This window comes from Sparus aurata, chromosome 1 (assembly GCF_900880675.1).
Source record: "Sparus aurata chromosome 1, fSpaAur1.1, whole genome shotgun sequence".
Lineage (NCBI taxonomy): Eukaryota > Metazoa > Chordata > Actinopteri > Spariformes > Sparidae > Sparus > Sparus aurata.
Window position 1 is genome coordinate 30,103,975 of NC_044187.1, and position 24,949 is coordinate 30,128,923.

Consider the following 24,949-nt stretch of genomic DNA (forward strand, 5'->3'; position numbering starts at 1 on the left):
TGCACTGAGTTTCTATAACTTCACAATTTTTTCCACCTCAAGTCATTTTCAATTAAAAAAGCCTTGGGAGAGGAGCCTTACTCGCTTATCCGCTGGGTAGCCCACGACACAGATTTTACTCCAAATAGGCTGGATGCAAACTTTAGGTCATGGCAGGAGAGGGGCCTTAACATGTATATCGATTTCTTTGTGAAATTCTCGCTTAAAAGTTTCCAAATGCTGAGGGAACAACATGACTTTGTTAAACAGGATTTCTTTCGATTTTTACAGCTGCGACATCATATTGATAGCATATTTAGTAAAGATGACTTGGGAAAATTAGGATCTGGGAAGGGCATACTAGGAGTTTTTATTTCAGCATACAGAGCCGAGTCGGGTTCCAAAACTATCTCCAAGTTGTACAAGGGCCTTCAAGAACTAAGGGGGGTAAACACATCCTACATCAAGAAAAAATGGGAAAGTGAGGGAAACTTCGTATTAACAACAGAGGAATGGGAAAACTTGCATCAAAAGCAATGGAAATCAACTAACTCACTGTCTTGGAGAGAGTTTAATTGGAAAAATATGATTAGATATTTTATAACACCAGTTCAGCAGTCCAGGCTGAGGCAGGCAGCATGCTGGAGAGGTTGTGGGGCTCAGAAAGCAAATCATTATCATGTGTTTTGGGACTGCATTGGGATTGCCCACTACTGGGAGACAGTCAGAGATAGTATGGAAAAAGTTCTGAAAGTTAAGATTGACTCCTGCTTCCAGGTCTTGTACTTAGGCATGATGCCACAACAGATTCTCGGCTTCTCCAAGGCTTACTTGTTCAGAGTCATGTTGGTCGCCAGTAAAAAAGCCATCACCAAAAAATGGCTAAGCCAAGGTTCACCCACTTTAACTGACTGGTTTAATGTGATGCATGATATTTTTGTAATGGAAAAATTAACATTTTTTTTGAGACTCAAGACAGACACATTTAATAAATGCTGGAAAGGATGGATTGACTTTATTAACCCATATAGAGCAGACTTCACGTAAAAGAGTCATTAGTACTGTAACTCCACCTGGCTCTCCACTACACAGACTCTTTGTTTTTTTGGATTTGTTTTGTGTTGTAATCTTAGTTTTTTTGTGTGTTTGTTTTTTTGTCTTGTTTTTTGTCTTTGTCTCCAATGTTTTCTTTTGTTTTAAAAACAAAAATGTACAGTGCAAGAAGCATGTCCTGTTGACTTTTATTTCTTCAATAAAAATAAAATATAAAAAAAAAAAAAAAAAAAAAAAAAAAAAGCCTTGGGAGGTGTCTGCTCTCAACGCCACTTACAGCGATGCCACGCGTGATCGGGAGCTAACAGGTTTGAAGTGTGCTTATGCTGCAACATCTTAACACCTTAACGAAGGCTGCTAATAACGAAATAACAGTCAGTCACTGGAAGAAAACAGGTGAGGTTACATGAATGATTCAATTGCGACAAGCTGCTGTTCTTCTCGAACTCAGTCTTATTCATCATTTAGCATATCTTCCGTCTACGTGTTCCTGAGGTTTACTTTCCCATTAGACGCATTAGTTACGCATTATTAGAAGGCTTCTGAACAGTTGGATTATGCTGGACAAGCTGTGTGGAGCCATTTTATGATTTTCGTTCAGCTGTTTATGCGCAACGCTGTTTTATGGTGAAGCCCCAGAAATGTGTTGTGGACTATGAAACTATTCCTACTTTGTATTTTTTGGTTGAACTTATCCTTTAAGTCAACATCTTGGCCTGTCCCTGTCCTGCTGTTAGCAGGTTCAAGGCCTCAGCAAGGCTACTACTGGCAACAATGACGTCATGCAGGGTTTACCAACCTAACAGGAGTTTCATTATAAAGCTGAAAAAGGCAGCACAAATTAATACTATAGTGCTCTTCACAGTCCATAAATTAGGATTTGACTTGTTTTAGGACCCCTGTTAAATCTTGGGCTACATACATACAGTATATTGCATTAATAAGCTTTATTAGATCATTTAAATAAACTGTCATTACCTGAATATGAAGTACATGAAACACTGTTGAGTCATGTTATTTTGCAGGAACAGACTAGTAATAATTCGTCTTATTAAAAATGTGAATTTAAGTTTGGTTGTCTTACTTATGAAGTAATTCCCAGTGTTACTTCTCTATTCACACACTCAGTTCGAGTTAATGTTCAAAGTGGAATTTCACATCTTCTGCCTTTTTTGTTTGTACTTACATACATTCCTATTTGATATTTCAAACATCTGCAATTTGTTGTGGCATTTCACACCTGTACTTTAAGATTAGTAAGAACACGCGAAAAAACAAGGATGTAAGAAATTGTGCTACACTTCTTTCTGTCCCATTGAAAGGGGGGTGTAAATGTCACCGTCCAAAGCTTGTCATAAATTTGTTTTTAAAAGCAGTTTTTCACAAATCTCTCCAGAAAGTGTTCTTTCAGATATTCTTTTTGAAGGTATTCTACTTTACTAGAATGTTCAAAGTGAATAAAAAGAACAGCAGGGGCAGGAAAGAGGGGTTGTTTGGGGCTTTCAAGGTACCTGACAGATTTTAAACTCACAGTATGCTTAGAGTCTTAGACCGAGCCACGCAGGCCCTGCCTCCTTCAGTCTGTGCACCACCAAATAGCTCTTTTGGCATCCCCTCCTCTCAAAAAACAACTACTATCAAAGTGTTTACTATCTGTCTGAACAACTGGTTTATTTCTTGCTGTCAAGTCAGCTGACCCGAGATGGTTTAATGTCAAAAGGGTTGCTGCTAACAGAGCATGAAAGTGTTGCTTATATATCTGTACTTGGTATCCTGGCTGCTATCCCCGATCTTTAAAACAGTTGCAGCATAGGAGTTTGTTTTTTCTTTTACAAGGCAGCACTTAAGTGCTGTGAAGCCGTGAGGGAGGCAGGCAGCCTGTGTGCTCTTAGCCCACAAGGAGCACTTGGACAGAGCTGTTGCATTAGCGGGCTGTTACCTCTCCTCTTCAGAGTCTGTAATGTGAGGTCAGCAGCCAGACTACAAAGAGGTTGGGGACGAGACAAAATACACTGAGGACCCTGGAAAAGGTCACACTGGTGAGAGGATTGCAGGGGCAGAAAGCCAGGGCTTTTTACAAGCTGGCAGCTGTGTAGCAAAGATGTGGCAGGCCCTAATAGCTGCTCGGGCCAACGCTACAACATGGAGGTGCTCATTAGAGGTTTGTCTGCAGTCAGAGCACAAGGTCTGTACAAGGCCAGGTGTATAGTGTTTATGGGTGTTGCCCTCTGAGGTGTGGGCCCTGGTCATGTCACACAATCCAGACACTTGTAGTTTCTGTAATGGTTTTGTTGTCTCAACAGACATCCACATGCTTCTCAAGTACCACTTTCCTCAAAAGATGCTGTTGGTGGGTTGAATAAGAAAAGTGTTATCACTTTGAGTTTCTACAGTCACCTATGATCCTTGGCCAAGGCCAAACGGCTTCATAAAATGTTTTCTTATTGAATCAGATGAAGACAGCGACCATAGGTCTTTCTTCAACTCCCGTCATCTCTTGATTTCAAGCATGCTTTCAGTCTAACAAGTTTCTTGTAACCATGTTGCTGCAACAAACTACATTATGTCTGCACATACATCTTATGTCTGTTGTATTTGGACAATTGTCTTGTGTCTGTGGTCTCATTTCTTTAAAAACTGATTTCTAAAAGGAAATATTCAGTACTTAATTTTTAAACTAAAATATTCATATATATATATTTTTTTTAATCACACAAAAAAGACTCAATTTGGCTGTGTTCATTCTAGTCCACCTCATTTTGTTTGTCACTTTTTAAGTTACTTCTGTTTTCTCTGAGATGTAGCTCATGTATTGGTGGCTTTTTTTCAGGACAGAATCAAATGTTGCTGCAGGTGTTATGCCACGCTCTTGACAACCAGAAATACCAGCACCCTGGTGACCTCGTCTCATGGACTTCGACTGAACATCTGAATAAATTGTAGCCTTTTAGAAAGCTTCCTCCCCACAGACAGCTCTTTGTATGAAATTAGTGACAGCAGACTACAAGGTTTCAACTGGTGTTTTTTTATTTGCAGTTCTTTACATTTTAGAAAAAGAATCCAAGGATTTTGCCTCCTGTGTGTTTCCGTCTGGCCTCTTCGTGGTCCATGATTCCAGCTGAGGTGGTCAGCACAATGTATCTGAGGAAACATGAGTCGGCACATTAACATACAACTCAGATTAATCCACCACACTACAAATACGCAGAATACCTTCAGACTTAACCTTCTGATTGAACCCCTCTCTAAGAAAGCTACACATGATGCCAGCTGAAAAGATCACAAATTATACAAGTTTCAGTCCAGCTTATGACTGCATGAGGCCATTGTGACAGAAAATCACCTTGGGCAGCAGCAAATAAATGGAGAGCTAGTTCACTCACTGTGAAAATCAACCTATTACCAAGTACTTTACAACACAAAAAACAGCAATATCACATTTGTGTATAGATAACTAAAAACAAACACCCCTCCACTTACTATGAATATTGGTAAATGGTTTTACAGTAGTTAAATTTGACATTGATAAGTATATCCGTGTATAGGACATGTAATGATGCTTTACAAGATCCAATCCTGTTAAATGCTGACCAACATAAAATGTTATGTTCATATAAGAGACAATACTAAAATATATTCAAGACCAAACTCTTGTCTTAGTTTGGATTACATTTGAGCCTCCTTGCAGTCAAGTGATAAAAGCAATGAATTAATTTCAGTTATTCTTCCCACACTAACAACTTCTACCTATGAAGGACAAAGTCATCTCATTGGTAACTTTATTTCCCAAACAGATGACTGTCCTGCAAATACAGCTTCTGAGGGATTCTTCCATGATCCAAGCCTCTCGGGCTCTGGTCATACTACACAACCTTCTAAATTATCAGATCGCCATACATGTCATATTAAAGCTACAGGGCCAAACACCACAAGATCTTTCGCCAGTCAGAATCCTTGACAAGTCTGTGGGGTCTTCAAATTATTCTTTGTCATGAATGAAAACACAACTGACATGAGACAGCTGGTCAAAGTTGTTTGTGTGTTGATTTGCAGCAAAATATGAGGAAAACTATGATGACGCAGGTAAACATTTTGCAAGGAAAACAATTTGGTTCAGGAAGAGCAACAAGGTTGGACATAATGAAAAGTTTGTGTGTATGCCAATATATACTGATATAAACTTGTGTTCAATTCCATATAATTATTTGCCTGAAAAGACTGGGTTCAGAGAACTACTGCTGAATGAAAGACGAATGTCTGCATTCATCGCACTGCAGCTCGTATGGCTCTCCGACACGACCACATATTAGCCCGTTTGATCTTTTGAGCATCTACGAGGCACTGCCGAGCTCTCAGATCACATCTGGACAGTTCAAACAGTGATCACCGCTCACAGGAACAAGCACTGAACAAGAACAGCTCTCAGGCTATAAGCAAATGGAAGTCTGTCGGTAAATGGAAAATCAGGGCTATGATCCTGTAGTGACAACTCTGCTCCTCTGACTTAATGATAATGTCAAACAACTGCTGACAAAAAGAATTATAAAATGACTCGAGACACCATTACACACTGTATAAAACTGTACTCAAGGCACTTTCTTTGAATCTCTTGAATAAAAACAAAATCATTTTTCTCACAACCACAAAGGACAGCCAAACAAACAAATACCACAGCAGCCAGTTTAGCCATAAAACCACTGCAGTAAGTAGCTGAACAAGACTGGACACCTTTAGGACCAATGTCAGGTGTACACTACAGGATTTTAACCATGATCTTATTTTCATTGAAACCCTAACCCTGCCAACAAAAAAAAAACCCAGATCAGAGGTAGATTTGCTCATGCTCCAAAGAACATGGAGCTCACCAACATCCGCCAGATATCTAGCAGGCTAAATATCTGGTTGGGTCAGACAGGTCAAGGAGCCAGAAATGAGCTACGGCCAAGCTCGCCCCCTTTGTCCATCTATCCTCTTTCTCTACACGACCCAGTCTATTATGCAATGTGAGCAGGCCATTTCACGTTTTCAGTGCAAAAATAATCCTTATTGCGCCCGTACCATAATCCATCTTCTCACCCATATTATTTTCTTCTGTATTTTCACTAAAACTCAGGGCACAAACAATTTGTCACATCTCATGCCCGTGGTCATATGTGTGACCCCCCGTTTCTGATCAGTCATATGGTGCAATACACCAGATAACTAGTGTGAAAAGCTCAGTGATCAGACAACTTTAAAAATAATGTGGTGTGGCAAAGACAAAATGTATGTCCAGTGGGTTCAACACAACATCACTGCCACAGTTTAATTCAAAAATCAGTAAATTTGATTCTCACCCGAACTGTCTTGAGGGCAGCAGGTTGTTCTGCCACTTCTCCAAGTCCTTGAGCTGGAGATCAAAACGTGGACTGATCACGCCACACTGAAAGAAAAGAAAACACACTGGTTTAAACTCCACATCCACACAAAGTAAAAAGCAGGAAGAAAAAGCCACAGTATGCTTATTGTACAATGTCCCACCTGTGTTACATATAGTATTACCATCATCTGTTAACAGGCTGTCACATTTACCACCTTTTCAAACAAAAGCGTTCTTTAAAAGAAAAAAATGCCATAAATTTCATAAAAGCCGATTGAAAAACACATTTTGTCTCTCAACATTTGAAAGACATGATAGGAAAAATATAAATTTCCAGTTTCATTCATGATAACTCATGATTAATGCCAACACAACTAATTCAAACATTGTGCGCATTCGCCTGAAACTGTCTTACAAGCAGAGACATAAAGGTTAAGGTCAAGCTTGGTCAACTAAAACAAAGTTTACCTTGTTCAGCCTGCCTGTGAGATTGACGACGATTTTTCCGGCTCTGTGGTCATCAATAATCTCAAACTCACCAATGTAACCTGGAGGTACAAATGACAACATTATTAAAAAACGATCGCTTGGGACTATTGCACTCTTCACCTGATGAGCCAAGTGGCTCAGGTTTGACCCAACTGAGACACCCAGCTCAAGAGTCACCACTACTCCCAGTCAGCATCTTCTCCCAGTAGCTCAAAACAGCACAAATCAATATGACATTTATGCACTGCCAGTGCTGCATGAACCAAATCAACAGCTTAATATTTCATGCTCTCCATCACTCACATAACCCAGAGTACTCATGACCACTCACCGTGCTTCATCATGACGGTTAGGAAGCGCACAATAACCTTGGAGCAGGGCCTGATGAGGACCTGGCGTTTCCCACGCTTCTCAGCATTGTTGATGCTTTTCAGAGCATCTGCGAGAACGTTCATGCGCACCATGATGCCTGCAAACACAAAAAGACAAGTGTTAGACAACTGGAGTAACATGCTAGCATCAACTAAAAGAAAATACGCTGTGTCTGGCTTCATATCCTGCTCCGGGGCTTTTAATATTAGTGTCCCCTTCCCATCACAATCCAGTCAGTGCACTACAGACGATAGGCTTAACTTGTCATCGAATGATCTTCCTCATCCATCAGGTTGGATGAGGAAAGTCATTTTTTCAGTGCAAGTTGGATCATCCTCTGATAAGGACACAAACTGACTCCGCACGTAACGACCAGGGAATACTACAATGACGGTCCACAGACAGAAACACATTTAGCAAAGTCTGACTAGCTCTAATTCAGTCACGACGTTAGCACCTAAGCTAATGTCGGCGGGTAACGTTAAGTAATCATTTTTCTGCTACCAGCTGGGGTTTTCTCGCCGTACACAACGTTGCTTTTCAGTTACACATAACGCGTAGATGCCAGACTCCCACCAAAGCATGGTCCTTCATGAGCTCCCACAGTGGCTAGCCACCTAGCACATCCTGCTGTACTAGCGAAGCATCTCCCAATATTCACAGAGACGGTGGTCAGCTAACGTGTCGACCTCATATTAAACTTTAAAGACACGGGCATCAAACGGAAAGTGTACAGAGGCAAATTATTACAGGTATAAACACACTTCTCTGTTCACAAAGCTATCAGCTATCAGGGCGCACTGAACGCACCGATACCCAGGGCCAGACAGAGGGACTGGCTGATCAGATTTGAAGCCAAAGTATGTCTCACTCGTTTTACCAACAGAGACGATAATCACCCCAGAAGATTAATATGTGCTTACGCTTCAAGATGATCACATAAATGGAGAATTTAACGTTTTGATGCTTTAGATACTTGTTAGATTGAAGGTGGCAGTGAAAAAGGCTCCTTACCGGTTCTGCAATATGGCGGAAAGAGGAAGTAGAAAGGACCCGCAATGCAATATGGGAAAAAATCCAAGATGTTTAAAAATCGAGATGATCCGCGCCAACACGAAATATGTGTCTGTAAATGTACAGTTTCTCCGCTGCGGCTTAATGGAAGAAAAAAGTGTAAAACGACCGTTTTCAGCACATTTAAAAACTTTTTTTGGTAATGTGGCATGAATTTAATCAGTAAGTGTTTATGTGATCTGGTCACATGTAATTACATTTTGTATACTAATACATTGGAAGCCTGCATTCATCTGTAAAAGAAGCAAACGCACTTGACTTTATTATTGACATTATTGAAGTATTCATTGAACCAGTTGTCACTTCGTCGGAGCTTTGTAAATAGCCTCTGTATTAGATTTAAAGCAGCGCCATCTAGTGACAAGGATGAATAACTGCACCAATGCTGTCCAGTTTTCAGAGCAGTGCAGTTACTGAGGGGCAATTACTTGTTGACGGCTCACATTAAATACAAAATTGTTTTTGTGATCAACAAGAAAGCCTAGATTTATTACTTTGTGCACAACACATTTTAGGTGCAAGAAGGGGAGGACATGTCAATATGTACATGGAGTAAATCAGAATCAGAGTCAGAATTCCTTTATTAGTACCGCAAACCGGGAAATTTGAGTATCACAGCAGCCAAAGGACAGCAATAACACAATAAACAATAATAGTAAAAAAAATACTAAAAAATAAACAATAGAATAAAAACGTAAGAAATAGATATAGACTCTAATATATGTATTCTGTACAAATATAAACAGTGTAATTGTAAACAGTGTGGCAGTATAAAGTTATTAATGAATAATAAATATGGGTATGAAAATTGCCCAGTTAGTGCAAACCAAAATGAGAAATTAGTCATATGTAGAGTTTTTATTGCACAGCGCATAGTGAGGTCTACTGGGAGCAGTGCTGATTTAGAGTCTGACAGCAGCAGGAAGGAAGGAACTGCTATACCTCTCCTTCACACACTTGGGGTGTATCAGTCTATCGCTGATAAAAAGAGGATGATAGTTGGGTTTCAGAAGATGATCTATATCTATCTATCTATCTATTCAGATTAGAGTGTCATTGTTTTGAAATATGCAGCAGGTCCGGACGGCACGGTGCTCACTTGTGTAGCTTGTGGACTCTGCTTTTAAAAATGCATTCCTACTGTGCAGTAGAATTTCCTGTACGTACCGTTTGAGCAGAATGTGCATATTTTAAAACACACTGAGATTAGCAAATGATCAAATGTAGGAATAAGAGTTTTGAAGTGAGAAGCCATGATCAAGCGGCCGGTATGTTGCTCTCATTAGGCCCACCAACACAAGATAAGAAGAATATTAACATCCAATTGGTGCCGAGTAATGCAATTTCCACTTAGCATGAATTAAGAGGAAGTACTGGAATGCAAATGCTCTCCCACTCCCACTCTCTCACTGTAGTGCCAGTGGCCTGTTAGGAAATCTGCATCGATATTTTATTATGAAAGAAAACCAGGCCGGGGGGCAGAGACAAAGAATATGGCAGATGTATCTTCTGATTGAAACTCCTCACATGTACATGCAAACAGAATTGGATAAACCTCAACAGTCATGTTGGCAGAGCCAATAACTGTCTTTACTTTCAGTTTCAACATGTGCAACAACTCAGTCTGGTACTCATTAATAGAGGGAACAACAACTGATGTTGAATCCTTATTAGTCAACACAGTTATTACAGCAGATGAGAAATAAAATGTATAGTGTCTTGCAAAAACTAGCAAGGCATTGTGATGAAAGCACGAGTTTCAAATGCTGACATCAGTGAAGGATTGCGATACAAAGACCCGACAACGGGGCAGTGAATAACCACAGGACTGCTAATACTTTTCAAGGAGTTGTTTTATTATTTCAGATTTCACATGTCAAATAGATAAACTCCTGCTGGCCTACACAGAAAAAAAAAACATCAATAACTAATCACACTTTTTTGTCTTACATGCACATTAAATCAGTTTATATATTATGTATATAAGTTAGCATAGCATCAGGAGCCACAAACAAAACAAATAAATCACAGTCAGTGTCTTTTGGAACTGTGTGTGCAAAAAAAACCCATTTTGAGTTAGAGTGAGTTCAGTTTTTGTTTCTGTGGAGTGTTTTATTACGTGAGAATCAGATTATCAAAGTTTGGCACGCCATATGAGTAACTGCTAATATATGACAAGTATGATTGTCGGGAAGAAAGAGCATGAAAAAAACCTTTAAAGGAGCAGAATGTAAGATCTGTCATAGTCATGCTCATCACAAGAGTGAACGCTAACTTCTGCAACATAATACATGGACATCCTGGGTCAAAACTGTAATTGCTTCACATTCTGTTGCTAATCTGATTTTACTATTTTCTACCAAAATTCTTACATATTGCACCTTTAATTAAAGTTGATTCAAATGCGAACAAGTAAAGTATATGTTGTGCAGATATTGTTTTTATTTTCTGTCCTGTCTGAGCAACATGTGTTTGCCTCTGACTTTTTGCAGGAGACCCTGTTGGATTAAGGTATTAAATTATACTAGCATACTCTTGAAGTTTATTTGCTCATGTGATCGGGTGTTGTAGTGGGTACTGTATGTCCAGTAATCTGCTAAAAACTCAAAGCTATTCGACCACCTTCGGTTTAGAACCAAATGTCTTTCTGCTGTTGTCCAGTAGAGGCACAGAGACACAGTGACATAGCCACCAGTCAAGTCACTAATTGAACAGACACATGAAGCATAATGGAATGCTGAGCAGCACAAGACATAGTAACCAGATTTCTGTACTACTTCTGTTAAAATTTCAACACATTGCTTTACTTTAGTAAGCTTTTGCATGGCTACCTAAAAAGCTGCCATCAACTTTGACATTTAGCCACCATTGCTGACCATGCTGGCCAGAGAATCTGCATCTCCCTGGGGATCCAGGCCCAGCTTCTGGGGGTCAAGCCCCATGGCTACCAGCATCTGGGGCAGGGTGAGCTCCTGCTGGGTGGCCTGGTCCACCAAGGCTGGGCAGGTAGGGTTGCACTGGGGCCACTGGCAGGTGTCCACCAGGTGGAAAGGACAGCCTTTGGCGGGGGTTCTGTTGTTGCGAGTCGCCTCCAGACTCCTGTCCCAGCACTGCAGGGCCCGCGGCAGAGAGGTGCCTTTGACTTGGAAACTCATCCAGTTACTAGAAGAACAACAAGACACGGAAGTGACTGGTTGGGAATGAACAGGGAATAGGTAAGATGATAGGATGAGTGACGTCACGGTCTGATCGCAGGTCTGATGGCAATTTGCTTTTCCCACTTTTGGCTCATAATCTTTGTGCAGCACGCCAAAACTGCCGCTGCAAAATTACAAACACTGACCTTGGACCTTCAGCTCCACTCATAAAGAATCATCACTCTCAAATATACACCTAACCTAGCCCGACTCTATAAACCTAAGACTGCACCGGCCCATCAATGTCCATCCCTACAGCAAAATTATGAGTTCAAGAGGGACCAAGGGGTTGGGGAAAGTGTGAAATGGTATTTGGTGACACGAAGTATGCAGAATGATGAACGGGCAAACAAAAACAGCAGCATGAGCTCACTGGGTAGGGATGACTACTGGTAGAGAGAGGCGAGAGTCAAATGAGGGGCGGTGGGCGTAAAAAGCAAATTACCACCACAGGAGTCAGATATCCAGTCTTACCTTCTGGTGATCGATGTGTGGGAGAGGCAGGACGGAGCAAACACAGCCCTGAAAACACACACAGAGGAAGAATACAGTTATCACAGGATTGAGTTTTTTAAAAAGTTTTTTATTCTTTTCTTTTTTTTATTCCTTTCCAGGAAACAGGTTGAGAGAGAGGGGGAGTGACACGCAGAAAAGGTCCCCAGGCCGGGACTCGTACCCTGGGCCGCTGCAGCGAGGACAAAGCCTCTGTACATGGGACACCCGCTCTACCCACTGAGCTAGACGGCGCCTCAGGATTGAGTTTTTTTAAGTGAATCGCCTGGTGCTGATTTGATTTAGGTTTTTTGGGGGGAGGGGAACTTACGTGACATCTCTCAGCGAGTTCTTGAGCTCCCTGCCCAGGTTCTGTATGTACTGCCACTGCTCCTCGGACAGACTCTGTCCTCCCATGTAGATGTTCTCCACTCTCAGCTGCTCCTCGTCAAACAGCCACTGCACGACAAACAGAGGGGCTGCAGGGAAAGCAAAGGGTCCAATATCAAAGATGATAGAAAAGATATATTGTAGGGGCAACATGTAAGAGTTCTAGTTGAAAATGGTCACAGCTCACAGTAGCTATAGTAACCAGGTACTGTAGTATTATGCTGCCCCCTATTTGTTGTGACTGTGAATTTGATAGGTGGCCACAGCAGGGGGATAGTCTTGTGTTGAAATTTGCGACAAGGCAAGATGGTAACTGCAGATTTGCAAAAGTTTTGTTTGTATGCGTTGTTTCTTTTTTGTGCAAGTCGTACACAATAAATAATGTTTTACTGTGATGATACTCTGGTCATGGTAAGTTGCTGTGTTAGGGTTTTTTTTCCACACAGGTTTTGGATCAAATACCATATACTGCTTCTGCTGAAGCAAATTCATGAAAATGATCAACACTGGATAACACTGGAGTCCATTCACTTTTCCACTTCCAATAAAACGTGTGCTTCTCATATTGTACAGTTCAGTGCACAATTCTTTTGAGCAGATTCAGGAAAAAAAAATAAAAATAAAACAGCCTACGTCAGTTATGTAGCGTACACATCCAATGTCATGATGAGTTTAGGCACCAGCCAAGCACTCACAGGTCAAGGTGGAGTAGAGTTTGTGGCCAAAGAAGCACTGCCACTCCTCTCCTCTCTTATAGAGCTGCCGACATCTTTCAGGTACAACCCCGTTCCACAGCCTGGGCAAACAACACAAATCTATTGTCACACATCACAGTCAGATAGAACAACACTGTATAGCAAACAGAGATCATTTCACTTTCTGCATCAGGCCTATGAACGTGTTTCCTCACAGAAAATCTATACAGGTTGAGTGAAGACTGCGCGACCTTACCTGAGTCCTATCCTGATAGCATCTTCAGGTGAGCAGGAAATAGTCTCGGGGCAGTTGGGTGATCTCTGCTGTTTACTCTCTAGAAACCACCCGGAGTCCACGAGGCCTCGGACCTGTGCCTCTGCACCGAGCTGCTGCAGCTGACTGGCCACCCTCTCAATATTTAGCAAAACACCTGTCCCACCAGCGCTGCAGGGGAGCCAAGATAAACAATAAATAGTCCAGCTTTGAGGGCATGATTTTTCAAATGACACAGCGTTCCAGCTGAGAGCAATGAAGTCAAAATATAGCAGCTTTGCATTCAGTCAGTGGTTCCTGTTTTAGGGGCCGGGGTTGTCCCAACAACTATGTTGCTAACCTGGGAAGAATGTTCACCATTACAGGGCAAGGCCCTTTAATAGACATTATGTCATTGTTCACAGTTGACTATAAACATCTTCCTTGTTGACAAGAGGATGCAGCCAAAATAGGGACTCTCTTGTTTATTGTTGGGCATGGAGATGGTCCAGATTTTACAAAGGATGCAGGCTCTCGTCCAATAGCTGGTGTCAGCATCAGAGCGTGAGCGGTAAAACAAACTCACCTTGTGCCAGACAGCATGACAACCTTGGCCTGCTTGATTCCTTTGGGGACGAGGTCTTTGATGACCTCGCGGATGATCAGGGATCCCATGAAGGTGTACTCAGCTGATAACAAATGCAGGCATCAAATGATTGGGAGCAGTGAACTGAACAGGAAGTTACATTAATCATGTTTTCTTGTAAATGAAGCAGGCGCAGGTTTGTCATTCTAATGAGGGAAACCCTTGAAAGATCTGAAGAAAACGTACTTGTATTTGTATTTGTTTCTCTCTCCTTTTCCCTGCCTTGTCGTTGCCTTGGAGGAGGGGCCGGAGTGGGCCCAGTGCCACTCCATACATCGCTGGAACAGTACGGGATGAATCTGCGGAACAGGAGGCAATTACTTTTGTTAGACTGAGGCTTGAGGCCATCAAGACAATGACTATCAACTCAGACTGCAGTTGTCAGTCACAATTCAGACCCGTATTCACCACTGTATGGTACAGGTCAAACCAGACCAAGTAAGGCTAAAGCAGGAAAGAAGAGAGCGAGGGAGCATTTTATTGCTTGTGGACAGAGGAACTTTGTGTAATTTATTTAAGAGGCAGTCTTGCTTTAAAGCAGCTCTCATCAATATTTTTAAAGCACCTTCATTGTGATCTCAAGTTCACACCTTTAAAGTTTCATGAGTGCACCTTGCACAGTTGTGACAATATAAAAACCTGGTAAAGCACTAAGAAAGGCCTAAGTGGTAGTTCCTACTGTAGGTGTCTCCAGGACCACATTTTGCTTTGATGGCACACACAATACACAAAAACAATACCAGCAGACATTCTCACAGGCGGTATTTAATGCAGCCTCAAGTTAAAATATGAAAACAACTACCAGATCGCCTGCTCTTTGAGTATGTACGCCATAAAATGACATTATAGGATGTCGATGAGAATATAGAAGTACTTACACAACGTTTGCATTGTGCCAGTGTGGGTTTTCCTCTGCTTGAGGAGACAATATTCCAGTTCCTGTAAATCCAACAACCAGAGATCAGACAGACGTCCTTTTGTTTCACTAAGGGTCGCGTAAAACAAGTAACGTGTGGGGATCATGCTTGACATGCATAGGTGACTTTGACACTGGGCACACTGGGGACAGGGACTTTTAGAAATGGCCAATTTCATCTCTATCACTTGTAAAAAGAGCATAATCAGTTATAAATTAATGAGATAAAATTAATTTCCATGAGTCATTCTGCAATTTGTTCCCCACTGTAATAATCTACTTTTACTTCATATGATCCTCTCATTACATTACATTGTCTTTCTTTTTTCTCCATCTGATCTCTTATGTCCTCACAGCGTTTCAGGACACAGTGAGTCCCTTGATGTCATGCGTTTAAAAACAAGGCCAACGGACCTACCTCTTTTTGTCTGGGGCCACCCTGATGAGCTCATTAGCCGGCGTATATTTTGGTACCTGGAATCACAACTCTCCCTGCTGTGGCAGCACCAACCACCTAAAAATAATAGAGACTAATATTAGACGTTCACATCAGGCACAGCGAGGGAGACCCTCGTTAGCCCATCACACAGGCCTGTGGGGAATGCACCTGTAGCCTGAGACTCGTTGAAAAATGAGAAACGAGTCTTTTATTTTACTGTCAGCGCCTGATTTGTTGATTGCCTCTCAGCTCATGTGATAGTTTTCTCCTACTAATACCACAACAGTCTGACATCTAAAGGTATGAGAGGAAAGAAAATGTGTTCCAGCTCAACTTGTCAGAACAATGCATACGTGAATCCTAAATCCTGTTAGATGAAGTCACTCCGGCCAGGTGAGATGTCCGTGTTTGGGAAACATGACGCACGCCTCTTCTGTGCTCTCATGAGTCAAGGTGGAAGACAATCCACATAAGTTTCCCCAATCCTAAGTCTATCAAAGTGACAGGCAGCAACCAAAAAAGGAGAAAAACAGAAGATGACGGGACAAGATGACATCCCCATCAAAATTCCAGCGGGGGCATCATGCCAAAACAAGCTGACCTTTCAGGACCAAATTAACCTGTTGGGTTTTTAAATACTCACCTTCCAGAAATAACAGCCATCGGCGGCTTCCTCTGAACTCCTTTAGGTAAAACCTGTACAACCACAAATAAACGGGATTTGAGGAGATGGTGAAGATATAGCAGCCATGTATGGACACACTGATGTAGCTTCTACGATCAACGCCTCAATCAGCAAACGGACACCAAATGGCAAACATGTCACAATTTAATTTCTTGCCAAGAGTTTCAGAAAAACAAGTGATCCAGAACATCTCACCCTGCTGCTGTTCCATCATTGCATGTAACTTGGGTGTTCCTGAGGAAGTGCAGCCTCATTTCATCTGTCTGTTGTCCAGCTGCTCGGGCAGCTCCTGCAGCTCCTGAAGCTCCTGCAGCTCCTGCAGCTCTTGAAGCTCCTGAAGCACCTGAAGCTCCTGCAGCTCTTGAAGCTCCTGCAGCTCCTGAAGCTCCTGAAGCTCCTGAAGCACCTTCTCGTCCGGTTTCAGCTGAGCCTCCACCGCCTCTGGTGCTCCTGGTGTTTCCAGGAGTCAGATCAGCAGTGGGGGGAGACTGGCCAGAATCTCCCCCTTGGTTACCACCAGACTTCTTGCTGGGTTTGCTGGCTTTAGCATTACGGTTGTTCTGACACCAGATCCCCCCGAGCAAAAGCAGGAAAGCAACCTGGCCCAGGATCTTCATATCTGAGGCAACAAAAGAAAAAAAGACGCAGGATTACTCACTGCTTAACACGAAGGATCGCCTTCTACATCTTCTTATCTTGATTGTCGATAACTTGTCAAAATTAAATCCATCACTTTTCATCCTGGAAATTAACTTACCTCTCTAATCTGCTGTGAAGATCAGTGCTGAGGCACACTGGGATCAGGCAGATAACTGGTGCTGCTGATGAGGGAGGGAGAATTTCAGGGCACAGTGAGCAGGTGGGAGAGCAGGATGCCAGAAGTGAGCAGTGATGAAGCCTTGAGCAGGTTTTGATGAAGCCTGCAAATCAGCGGTGAGCTTTATAGTGCCACCATATGGATCAGATTTCCTCCCATTTTCCCTTGCAGATCCTGTCAGGGCCCGAGATTAACTGCTGACGACACACGGCTAGGGAGGTACTGGATGGCCAGTGGCGAAGAGAAAAGATAACACACGTATCTCCTGAACATATTTCAAGTCCTCACACACACCCACCACCTAGCTCTCTCTCATCTGATGGGACCATAGCTCAAGAACGAGCTCTCCTTCCTCCCATCGTCTCTCTTCTACTCCCTCCCACCTTGCACCTCTGATCGCCAGGGTTTTGATTTAAACATCTACATGGTTAGCATAACTGCGTTGCCCCTTTTGCATGGTATGTGACCCCGAGGTCATTGGATCACACACCTCAAACACTTTCCGACACTGGAATGAATAGTAGCGCAAGGTTCACGTGTAGCCAACAACTTAGTCGACACCTCTCAAGGCACAGGTGGTGGACACTCTAGTTAACACACTGAGCATGGTCCCAAAATTTCTTAAACAAGCCCCAGTATTATTGTTACAATGACAATAACAGTCCTTATGGGTTAATATACTGGAGAAAGGTCCTTACATAACAAGTACATGATTTTAATTTTGTTTCTCATTAAAAAAAGAAATAACAAAAAAATCCAAACACATTTTTTGATTCATAACCATTGATTAAAATTCAAATATAGATCACTTTTCTTTCATCTGACACGATAGAATTATCTTTATCCCACAACAGAAAAACATATCATTTGTTATGACAAAAAGTACTTGAGTAAAAGTCTCATAGCATCTGATATTAAATGTATTTAAGTATCGAAAATAATCTTCAGGCGTTAAATGTACTCAAAATAACTGTACATATCATGGATCGATTATCGGCCTGGCTTACATTTGGATCCCATCTACAGTTTTCAGATTGTACGAATCAGTGTTTTTAATCTGGTTCCCAATAAGATAAATAAATGTAACAAATACGCTACTTGGTTCTGATGCAGCAAGCCATCTCCAAAGTAATTTGGAACTAAAGTTATCCAGTGAATGTTCTGAAGTAAGTAACAGAAGAGGAAAATACTCAAGTACAAAGTGAAGTACTCAAAGTACTTAAAAATTGAAAATTGTACTCAAGTACACGGTAGTGGTTGGTGTGAGGCTATGACTTTTAAATATCAGTTTCATCATGAGAAATATGACTGCAGAGTGTACTATTTTACTCACTATGTGAACAACGAATTTGGAAACATACATGAACAAATGTCAAATATATTTTTACGCAGATGATGCTATCTTATTCTCTGTCACTGACTCAGTTTGATCAGCCTTCAAGCAACAGTTATTCTGTGATGTGATTACATTAGACTTTTATTAACCCTAAACTAGAACATAATGTAAATAAAAATGCAGTTCCTGAGATCAAATGACAAAGATAACATCGGAATGAGGATTGTTGATGAGATGTTACAGATATGCTGCTCCCTCCACTCTTAAGCCTCCTGTTAACCATTAGAGTCATTAAGTTAATCACTTGATATAAAAAAAAAGTGTGCTCCAAACACTGACTACACTAGCATATTAACTCAATAGTTCCAATAGATTACATATCGATCAAGTTCAAATTATTCCGTCCTGCAGACTGAAAGGTTAGGTGCAGTGTCTGTGATAAGGTGTCCATACCTTCTGCTGGGTCCCCGTTCAGGTCCACAACCTCTGCAGACTCCTGGGTGTCAGGTTGGGGGAGTTTGCCTTTGGTGAAGAAAGGGACAGAGTATTTGAAATGGATCTGTGACTGTCCCCCTGCATGGCCAGTTAAACCTCCCGAGAAGACCCAGGGCAGATAAATGTTGGCGGGCCCCTTTTGGCCACTAATGTACATGGCAGGCTCATTATTTGCCCAAAACACCACTACTACTCTAGAGCACAACTTTTTATTTGATATTCAAACTGGTTGATTGAAACTAAAATGATTATTAAAAAGTTTGATGATCAGTTGGTACCAGCCTCTTAATTGTGAGAGCTGTTTTTCCTAATTTTCTATGGTACAAAATTCTGCACCTTTCTGTTTTAGCTTGTTGGTTGAAAACAAAATGAAGCTGAATATGTTAACTATATATTTATTTGGTAAAGATGGTTGGAGGACTTATCATATTTATATATCATATATCAATTCAAACAACATTTTGAATGATCAAATTTTACTCTGATGATATTTGGACTCTGGGCAGTTGCTGCTTTGGTAATCCAGCCTTGTCCTACTGGGATGGCTGTTGGGTGACACACCACCGATCGCTGAAGGCTCTGAAATACTCATCAGTGAAATGCAAACCATCCCAACATGTCAATCACAGCAAATAATGATCGCTTGAAAGGCCAGAGGCTGATCGTGTTCCTGATCATGGGGCTGCTGGGGCTAAAGGGGTTGAAGGGTGGCAGGAGATCTGAGAATGAGTTAGGCACAGAAGAAAAGAATACATTGATTATAATAAATGCAATAAATCTGAAGTTCATGTCCCCTTAAGGAGACTGAACTGAATAACCAACAGCATATACACACTCCACAATCAAACTTGACATATGAAACAGATGAAGAGCCATGTAATGACTTCAGTTTTAAAGGCACACATAAAAACATTATGATGTCAAAGGTGGACTATAAAATTGGTTGTACAAAGTCTGTCTTTATTTGGGATATGTTAAGGATTATGATTCTCTTTTGGAAAATGAAAATCACGATCATACAGTTCATTGTCTGGAATAATCACCTTACCATTTAAATACTTTTAAACAAGGCAGACAGATTTATCAAAGTTTGTCTTATTGCTTTGGCAGGGGGGAAATGGTATTTTTGTATCATTTTCAAGCATTTCATGCCATTTTAGCTACTTTCAACTATGGCCAGAAAGAAAACAAAGCTACTCAGAAATATGTCCGTGAGATCGTATGCGCCTAAGCGCAATAAAACTGTACCCTAAGGACATCACTATACTGAATTTGATCTACCGAGCTGAACAATTCTTCATTCCTTCAGTTGTCTTGAAGCATGCACACCACCATCTGTCTTCCCAGAAATCAATGCAACAATCTGTTTAACAGATACCTCAAATAGCTGAAAAGCAAAAGAAGTAACTGTAAATCTATCACTGTTTCGCTAGAATGTCACGAACAGAGAGATGGCATTGCTGCTATTTAGTTTTTCTTTGATATGGGATTGGACAGAATGATACGTTTTTCACAGCAGGCTTCAGATCAGTGGATTCAAGGGAATTTGTGTTCTACACCTCCAGTGATTCAACTCCTACTACTTATCATGGCTCAGACATTGTCAAATACACTCACATACTCCTACACACAAAAAGTGAGACCTGACACTCTTCTGGAGTCTATTACATTTTATCTCTTTACCTTTGAAAAAACAAACATTTTGTATAACCCAACATGGGCTCATGAGACATGTTAAACTTCACCCTGACCAGGGCAACAGCTTGACCCTATGTGCAGCATAGGGGACATTCTTTCTCCCCTTGTGTTGTTATTTTTCACAGCCAAACTCCAAGGTCAGGACACCTAAAGCCCGGGTGGTCCGGGCACTTTGTCTGCTGAGCATGTGTGTCATCACGGGCCTCAAGAGCTGAGGGCCCGGCCGCGAGCTAGAATGTTTGTCGGCTGATAGCTTCAAAGAACAACGAGCCATAGACAGCGGTCATAAGCTGGATTCTTATGACCAGCGAAGAAAGGTTGGGACTCCGAACCCAACAGCCCCAAAATCCCACCGTTTGAACTACAGATACAAACCATAGAGTAGAGTGGTTCCATATAACGGAACCCAAAACAAAATGTGTGGATCAAAAATGAAACAACAAAACCTTCTATAGGGTTGTGATCCAAACCACCATCATGCCTCGAGGCTCCTCTTGCCATGTTGCGTGTAATTTGACAATCTGCAACAACATCACTCTGAATCTATGTTGTCACCAGCAGTGGAGGGCATAGCTCGGGAAAGAGGCCCATGATTAATAGGAGATAAGACTGGCATCCTTACAAGCCACATGAAAACAAGCCTCAGGCCAGAGGCATGAGACCTGGCCAGAGCAACACTACCAGAGTTCTCCATTCAATCAGTGAGGATGACAGACGGGGTCTTAGCGGATTCGGTGTAAACTGCTAGGCCACGGCAGGAGGCAAGCAGGTGGTAGCGGGCTAAACAATCCCTAAAACCAGGTGTTAAGAGGCCTTGCGTGGTAACCTTCTGCAGACTGCCAATGCATCAGTGTGATAGATGGAGGAGGGGTCGATGGCAGGGATACAAGGTGTTGGTTTCAGGAGGACTGGGGTGATGTAACAGGCATTAAAAAGGATAGCTGACAAGTGAGTAAGTTTTGAGTGCTGGGAGAAGCTGCAGCTCGCTCTGCTGAGCCCCTCACAACCAGCTATTCGTTCTGTCCACCGTATTGGCGTGCCAGACGCACCTTCATACAGGCAAAACACGTTGAGCCTCTTGCATGAATGCCACAACCACAACACTAGAAAGTCAAAGGTGTGTAAAGGACAAATTGGGAGATTAAAGAACTAAAAGCATCAGCTCACAAAAGTTAGCATGTTTAAATTTCTACAAGGGAAATACATACCATGTTCGCTGCTAACCTATATGTAAGTGACATATTATATGGGAAATGATTCATTCATTTCACTCAGGGTGTGCAGGCCTCATCCGGCAGCCTGTAATACTGTTCGCTTGTCTAAGTGGGCCACTGCTTCTGGTGGGGTGTGGGGAGCTTGAGTGAGCAGCCTGAAGTGTCTTTGGGACTCTGGACACAATGGAGCAGCAACATGGCCTTGGAGTCATGCTGGATGAACCAGCAGACCTGTCAGTGCAGTGATGGATACCATCGCTGGGGTCACGCCATGCTCAACTCTGGCACTCGACAATGGGTCCTTTGCATAAGTCCTAACACCCGATCGACGACTATCATATCAACACAGAGTGGAAACAGTTACACAAGCGCCATCCGATATGGAGAGATACAGACAAATGTCACCTTGATGTTTCATCGTCCATTTACAGTTTTTCTCAATTGTTTACACACAAAAACTGGTACTTGAGACAAAATGACCACAACATGTAACTCATGCACCAACCCCCTGAACCTATTCTGCTAAACTACAAGCACAATTCCTGCTTTACACTCAAATTGCAGTTCTAAAACACACTTTTTTCAAAACACTACACACAATTCTCTGCATTTGGCACAATTTTCATAAAGAAAGTCTCTTGTTTTCACAAGGAACACACGGTCATTCAAAATTCTAAAGTTAATGCCCTACTATGCGTACTGACTCATCACATGGGCAAACACCTGGACACCCTACACAACACACTCATTCCACCAGATCAGCTCAGGTACGTTGTCATTTGGGACAACGTAAGTTCCCACTGGGCTGTGCTGGTTCGTAACTGGTTCACTGCCCACCCAAGCTTTATAGTTGTTTATCTCCCTCCATATTCTTCTTTCCTCAATCCTATTGAGAATTTTTTTTCTGCCTGGAGATGGAAAGTGTATGACCAAAATCCACAAATGCGTATACCCCTTATCCCAGCTATGGAAGACGCATGTGGATATATAGCAGTTGGTGCTTTTCATGCATGCTGCACAGTTTTTTTTTTTTGTTGTTTGTTGTTTGTTTTTTTTACTGTAACTGTGTTCAGTAAATTCTTCTGTTGTTTTGTATGTAGACCGTATATTGTTGTATATGCAACTTTGTGTTGGTTGGGATGAACACTGTGTACATATTTTTGTGGGAAAAATAAAATATATCTGTTACCGTGTATCTGTGTGTCCTGAGTATAAAAACAATATTCTCAAATATTTTACAGCACAATATTTTACAGTATGTACTGACTGTAGTAAGTGTAACTGAACAAAAAAGGCCTAAGTCAATATGATGAATGAAGAAGAAGTGTTGTCCATTCATCATAGTGTTTAACACTGAGCACATCAGTGTTCAACTGGTTCTTATAAATGTCTATTCATTTGATGGTTTGTGTGTGTCATTTGAAAACAAAATACCATTTTGAGAAGAAATAACATTGTTTTGAATGTAAAGTTTAATTTTGCAGGAGAATTGAGGGGTTTTGCCCACTGTGAGTGTGATTTTTGATCTGAGAGCATGAGGCATGCTTTTAGAAAATGTGTGTAAACAATCGAGAAAAACTGTAATATCATGGTTCAATTGAATTTACCTCAGGTCTTTGTAAAAATAAATCATACACCCTAAAACGCCATATGACCCAGAAATCAGTTTGCCAACTGAGCTGTATGGTCAAAGGCTGTGCTTTGAGCTAAATATTAACATGCTCACAATGCTAACATGCTTATTATGTTATATTTTCGCAGTTTAGCATGATAGCAAGTAACATTTTTGATTTGGCACTAAGCTCAAAGTACAACTGATAGTGAGTGTATGTCATAAACCAGGGTACTGGATGAATTAAAACTTCGACCTGAGGGTAAAAAAATTAATAATAAAGAGAGCACCAAATTTGATCAGCATTCATCTTCTGGGGACCATAAATGTCATACAAAGTCCTATGTCAATCCATCCAGTAGTTACTGAGATACTTCACTGAGTGAAAGTAAAACCTTACCTACCTGCTATTGGTGCTACAAGACTAATCAGGATCACCAATTCTGTCAGCAGTGAATGTCTGTAGTCTTAATTAATATTGGAACCCACTGGCTATCATCTGACGAAGGATTAGCCTCTGAGCCAATGTGTCCGAGCTTCCAATGTAGCCTAAGGATGTCCTGATAAAGGATATCCAGACCTTCTGTGTCCCAGTCATTGTTTACAGTCCAATTAGCAAGCAATCGGCAGGGCTGAGAGCAATATTGGAACCAATAGGCTACCAACGATTTAGCCGGTGAGGGAAAAGGCCAATGTTTTGGGCCTTCCGGTGTAGCGAGTAGATATATTGATAAGGGACAACATTCTTCGTCCTTCTGCCAGGCTTTGCTTACAGTCCAGTTAGCAACTCGAGATGCAAAAACTGAATTGCAGATACAAAGGGCAAAGAAAAACCTACATTGTCGCCAGACAATCAGCAAAGCTCCAAGATTGTATTTTGGTCAATGCGTTCTGTCTCTTTTGCCCTCCACACAGTATATGCATGCAACCAAAGCCTGGCAGACGTGGTTAAACAATACTCAAAACACAAAGTCGCGGGCTAGTGACATGATCAGGCAGAAAATTTCATTTTGTTTGTCACATCAATTTATTGATTTCAAGTTACATTAAAAATAACATTCACACCCTTTAGAACTTTTATACATACTATGGATGTTCCAAAAATCTGTTCTATTAGCTGATTTGTACATACATACATACCTTTGAGGTGCAACTGAATTTAAAGTAAGTCCTTGGTTTTAAATGAATAAATACATTCATTTGTCATGATCAGGGTTCCATTATAACTATTGTGGCTTTGGGTATCCTCTTGCCCGATTGTTGAAAAAGGTTTGTGTTGATATAATGAAAATAGAGCGACATCATTTGTCATGGTGAAATATTATTTTTTTTATTTTACACTGATAAACCCTCCTCAGAGATTGACCTTGGTGTGTTTTTTCTTCCTCCAAAGTGATCGGTGGGTGGCACTGTGTGACAGGCCGTAAATCAGAGATTCCAGCTGGCGTGATGTCAGCCCTTTGCATCATGTGTTGTCGCTGCACACTGCGGAGACATGTGGGCACGTGGTCACAGCTCCTTCAGGCCACACACCCCTCAGTCACCCAAAAATGTATCGTGGGGCCAAGTAGTCAACTGCACGAGAACATGAACATATGCGTATATATATATATATCTTTCAGCACCGTAATTGCGTAACAAGTATTTACTTACATTTCAGAGCAAACAGAACAGAGGAAAAGCAATATAGAACCATGAATGCATTATCACTATGTCCAGCACAGTAATGTAAAGCAAA

General features: G+C 41.4%; 2 protein-coding genes across 4 annotated transcripts; both read right to left on the bottom strand.

Moving 5' to 3' along the window:
- Positions 1 to 4,041: 4,041 nt before the first annotated feature.
- Positions 4,042 to 8,399, bottom strand: rps15a (ribosomal protein S15a). Of its 2 annotated transcripts, none has more exons than XM_030435534.1 (5): positions 8,267 to 8,399; positions 7,212 to 7,349; positions 6,860 to 6,939; positions 6,369 to 6,454; positions 4,042 to 4,173 (listed from the first exon to the last, which is right to left on the bottom strand). In XM_030435534.1, exons 2-5 carry the CDS (start codon positions 7,342 to 7,344, stop codon positions 4,080 to 4,082), a joined length of 393 nt encoding a protein of 130 aa, XP_030291394.1. In that variant the 5' UTR covers positions 7,345 to 7,349; positions 8,267 to 8,399; the 3' UTR covers positions 4,042 to 4,079. The 2 variants fall into 2 exon arrangements, with proteins under 2 accessions (XP_030291394.1, XP_030291400.1); XM_030435540.1 differs by lacking the exon at positions 8,267 to 8,399 and adding an exon at positions 8,176 to 8,199.
- A 1,789-nt stretch (positions 8,400 to 10,188) lies between these two features.
- Positions 10,189 to 18,699, bottom strand: notum2 (notum pectinacetylesterase 2). 2 transcript variants are annotated; one of them, XM_030411973.1, is made up of 13 exons: positions 18,646 to 18,699; positions 16,797 to 17,078; positions 16,235 to 16,658; positions 15,998 to 16,050; positions 15,334 to 15,429; positions 14,878 to 14,938; positions 14,186 to 14,298; positions 13,940 to 14,042; positions 13,357 to 13,545; positions 13,101 to 13,201; positions 12,347 to 12,494; positions 11,998 to 12,045; positions 10,189 to 11,488 (listed from the first exon to the last, which is right to left on the bottom strand). In XM_030411973.1, the coding sequence occupies exons 3-13, from the start codon at positions 16,654 to 16,656 to the stop codon at positions 11,185 to 11,187; spliced, it is 1,638 nt and encodes a 545-aa protein (XP_030267833.1). In that variant the 5' UTR covers positions 16,657 to 16,658; positions 16,797 to 17,078; positions 18,646 to 18,699; the 3' UTR covers positions 10,189 to 11,184. The 2 variants fall into 2 exon arrangements, with proteins under 2 accessions (XP_030267833.1, XP_030267843.1); XM_030411983.1 differs by having other exon boundaries at positions 16,797 to 16,860; positions 18,646 to 18,696.
- Positions 18,700 to 24,949: the final 6,250 nt, after the last annotated feature.

Bases quoted from the DNA above. Each gene is read 5' to 3' on its own strand.
- notum2 (XM_030411973.1), bottom strand. From the start codon at position 16,656: ATGAAGATCCTGGGCCAGGTTGCTTTCCTGCTTTTGCTCGGGGGGATC. The intron at 12,046-12,346 runs GTAAGTTCCCCT...GTGTGTTTTCAG, and splicing joins AACTCGCTGAGAGATGTCAC to GGCTGTGTTTGCTCCGTCCT. The intron at 11,489-11,997 runs GTAAGACTGGAT...TTGTTCTTCTAG, and splicing joins CACACATCGATCACCAGAAG to TAACTGGATGAGTTTCCAAG.
- rps15a (XM_030435534.1), bottom strand. From the start codon at position 7,344: ATGGTGCGCATGAACGTTCTCGCAGATGCTCTGAAAAGCATCAACAAT. The intron at 6,940-7,211 runs GTGAGTGGTCAT...TTGTACCTCCAG, and splicing joins AACCGTCATGATGAAGCACG to GTTACATTGGTGAGTTTGAG. The intron at 6,455-6,859 runs GTAAACTTTGTT...CTTTTCTTTCAG, and splicing joins TCACAGGCAGGCTGAACAAG to TGTGGCGTGATCAGTCCACG.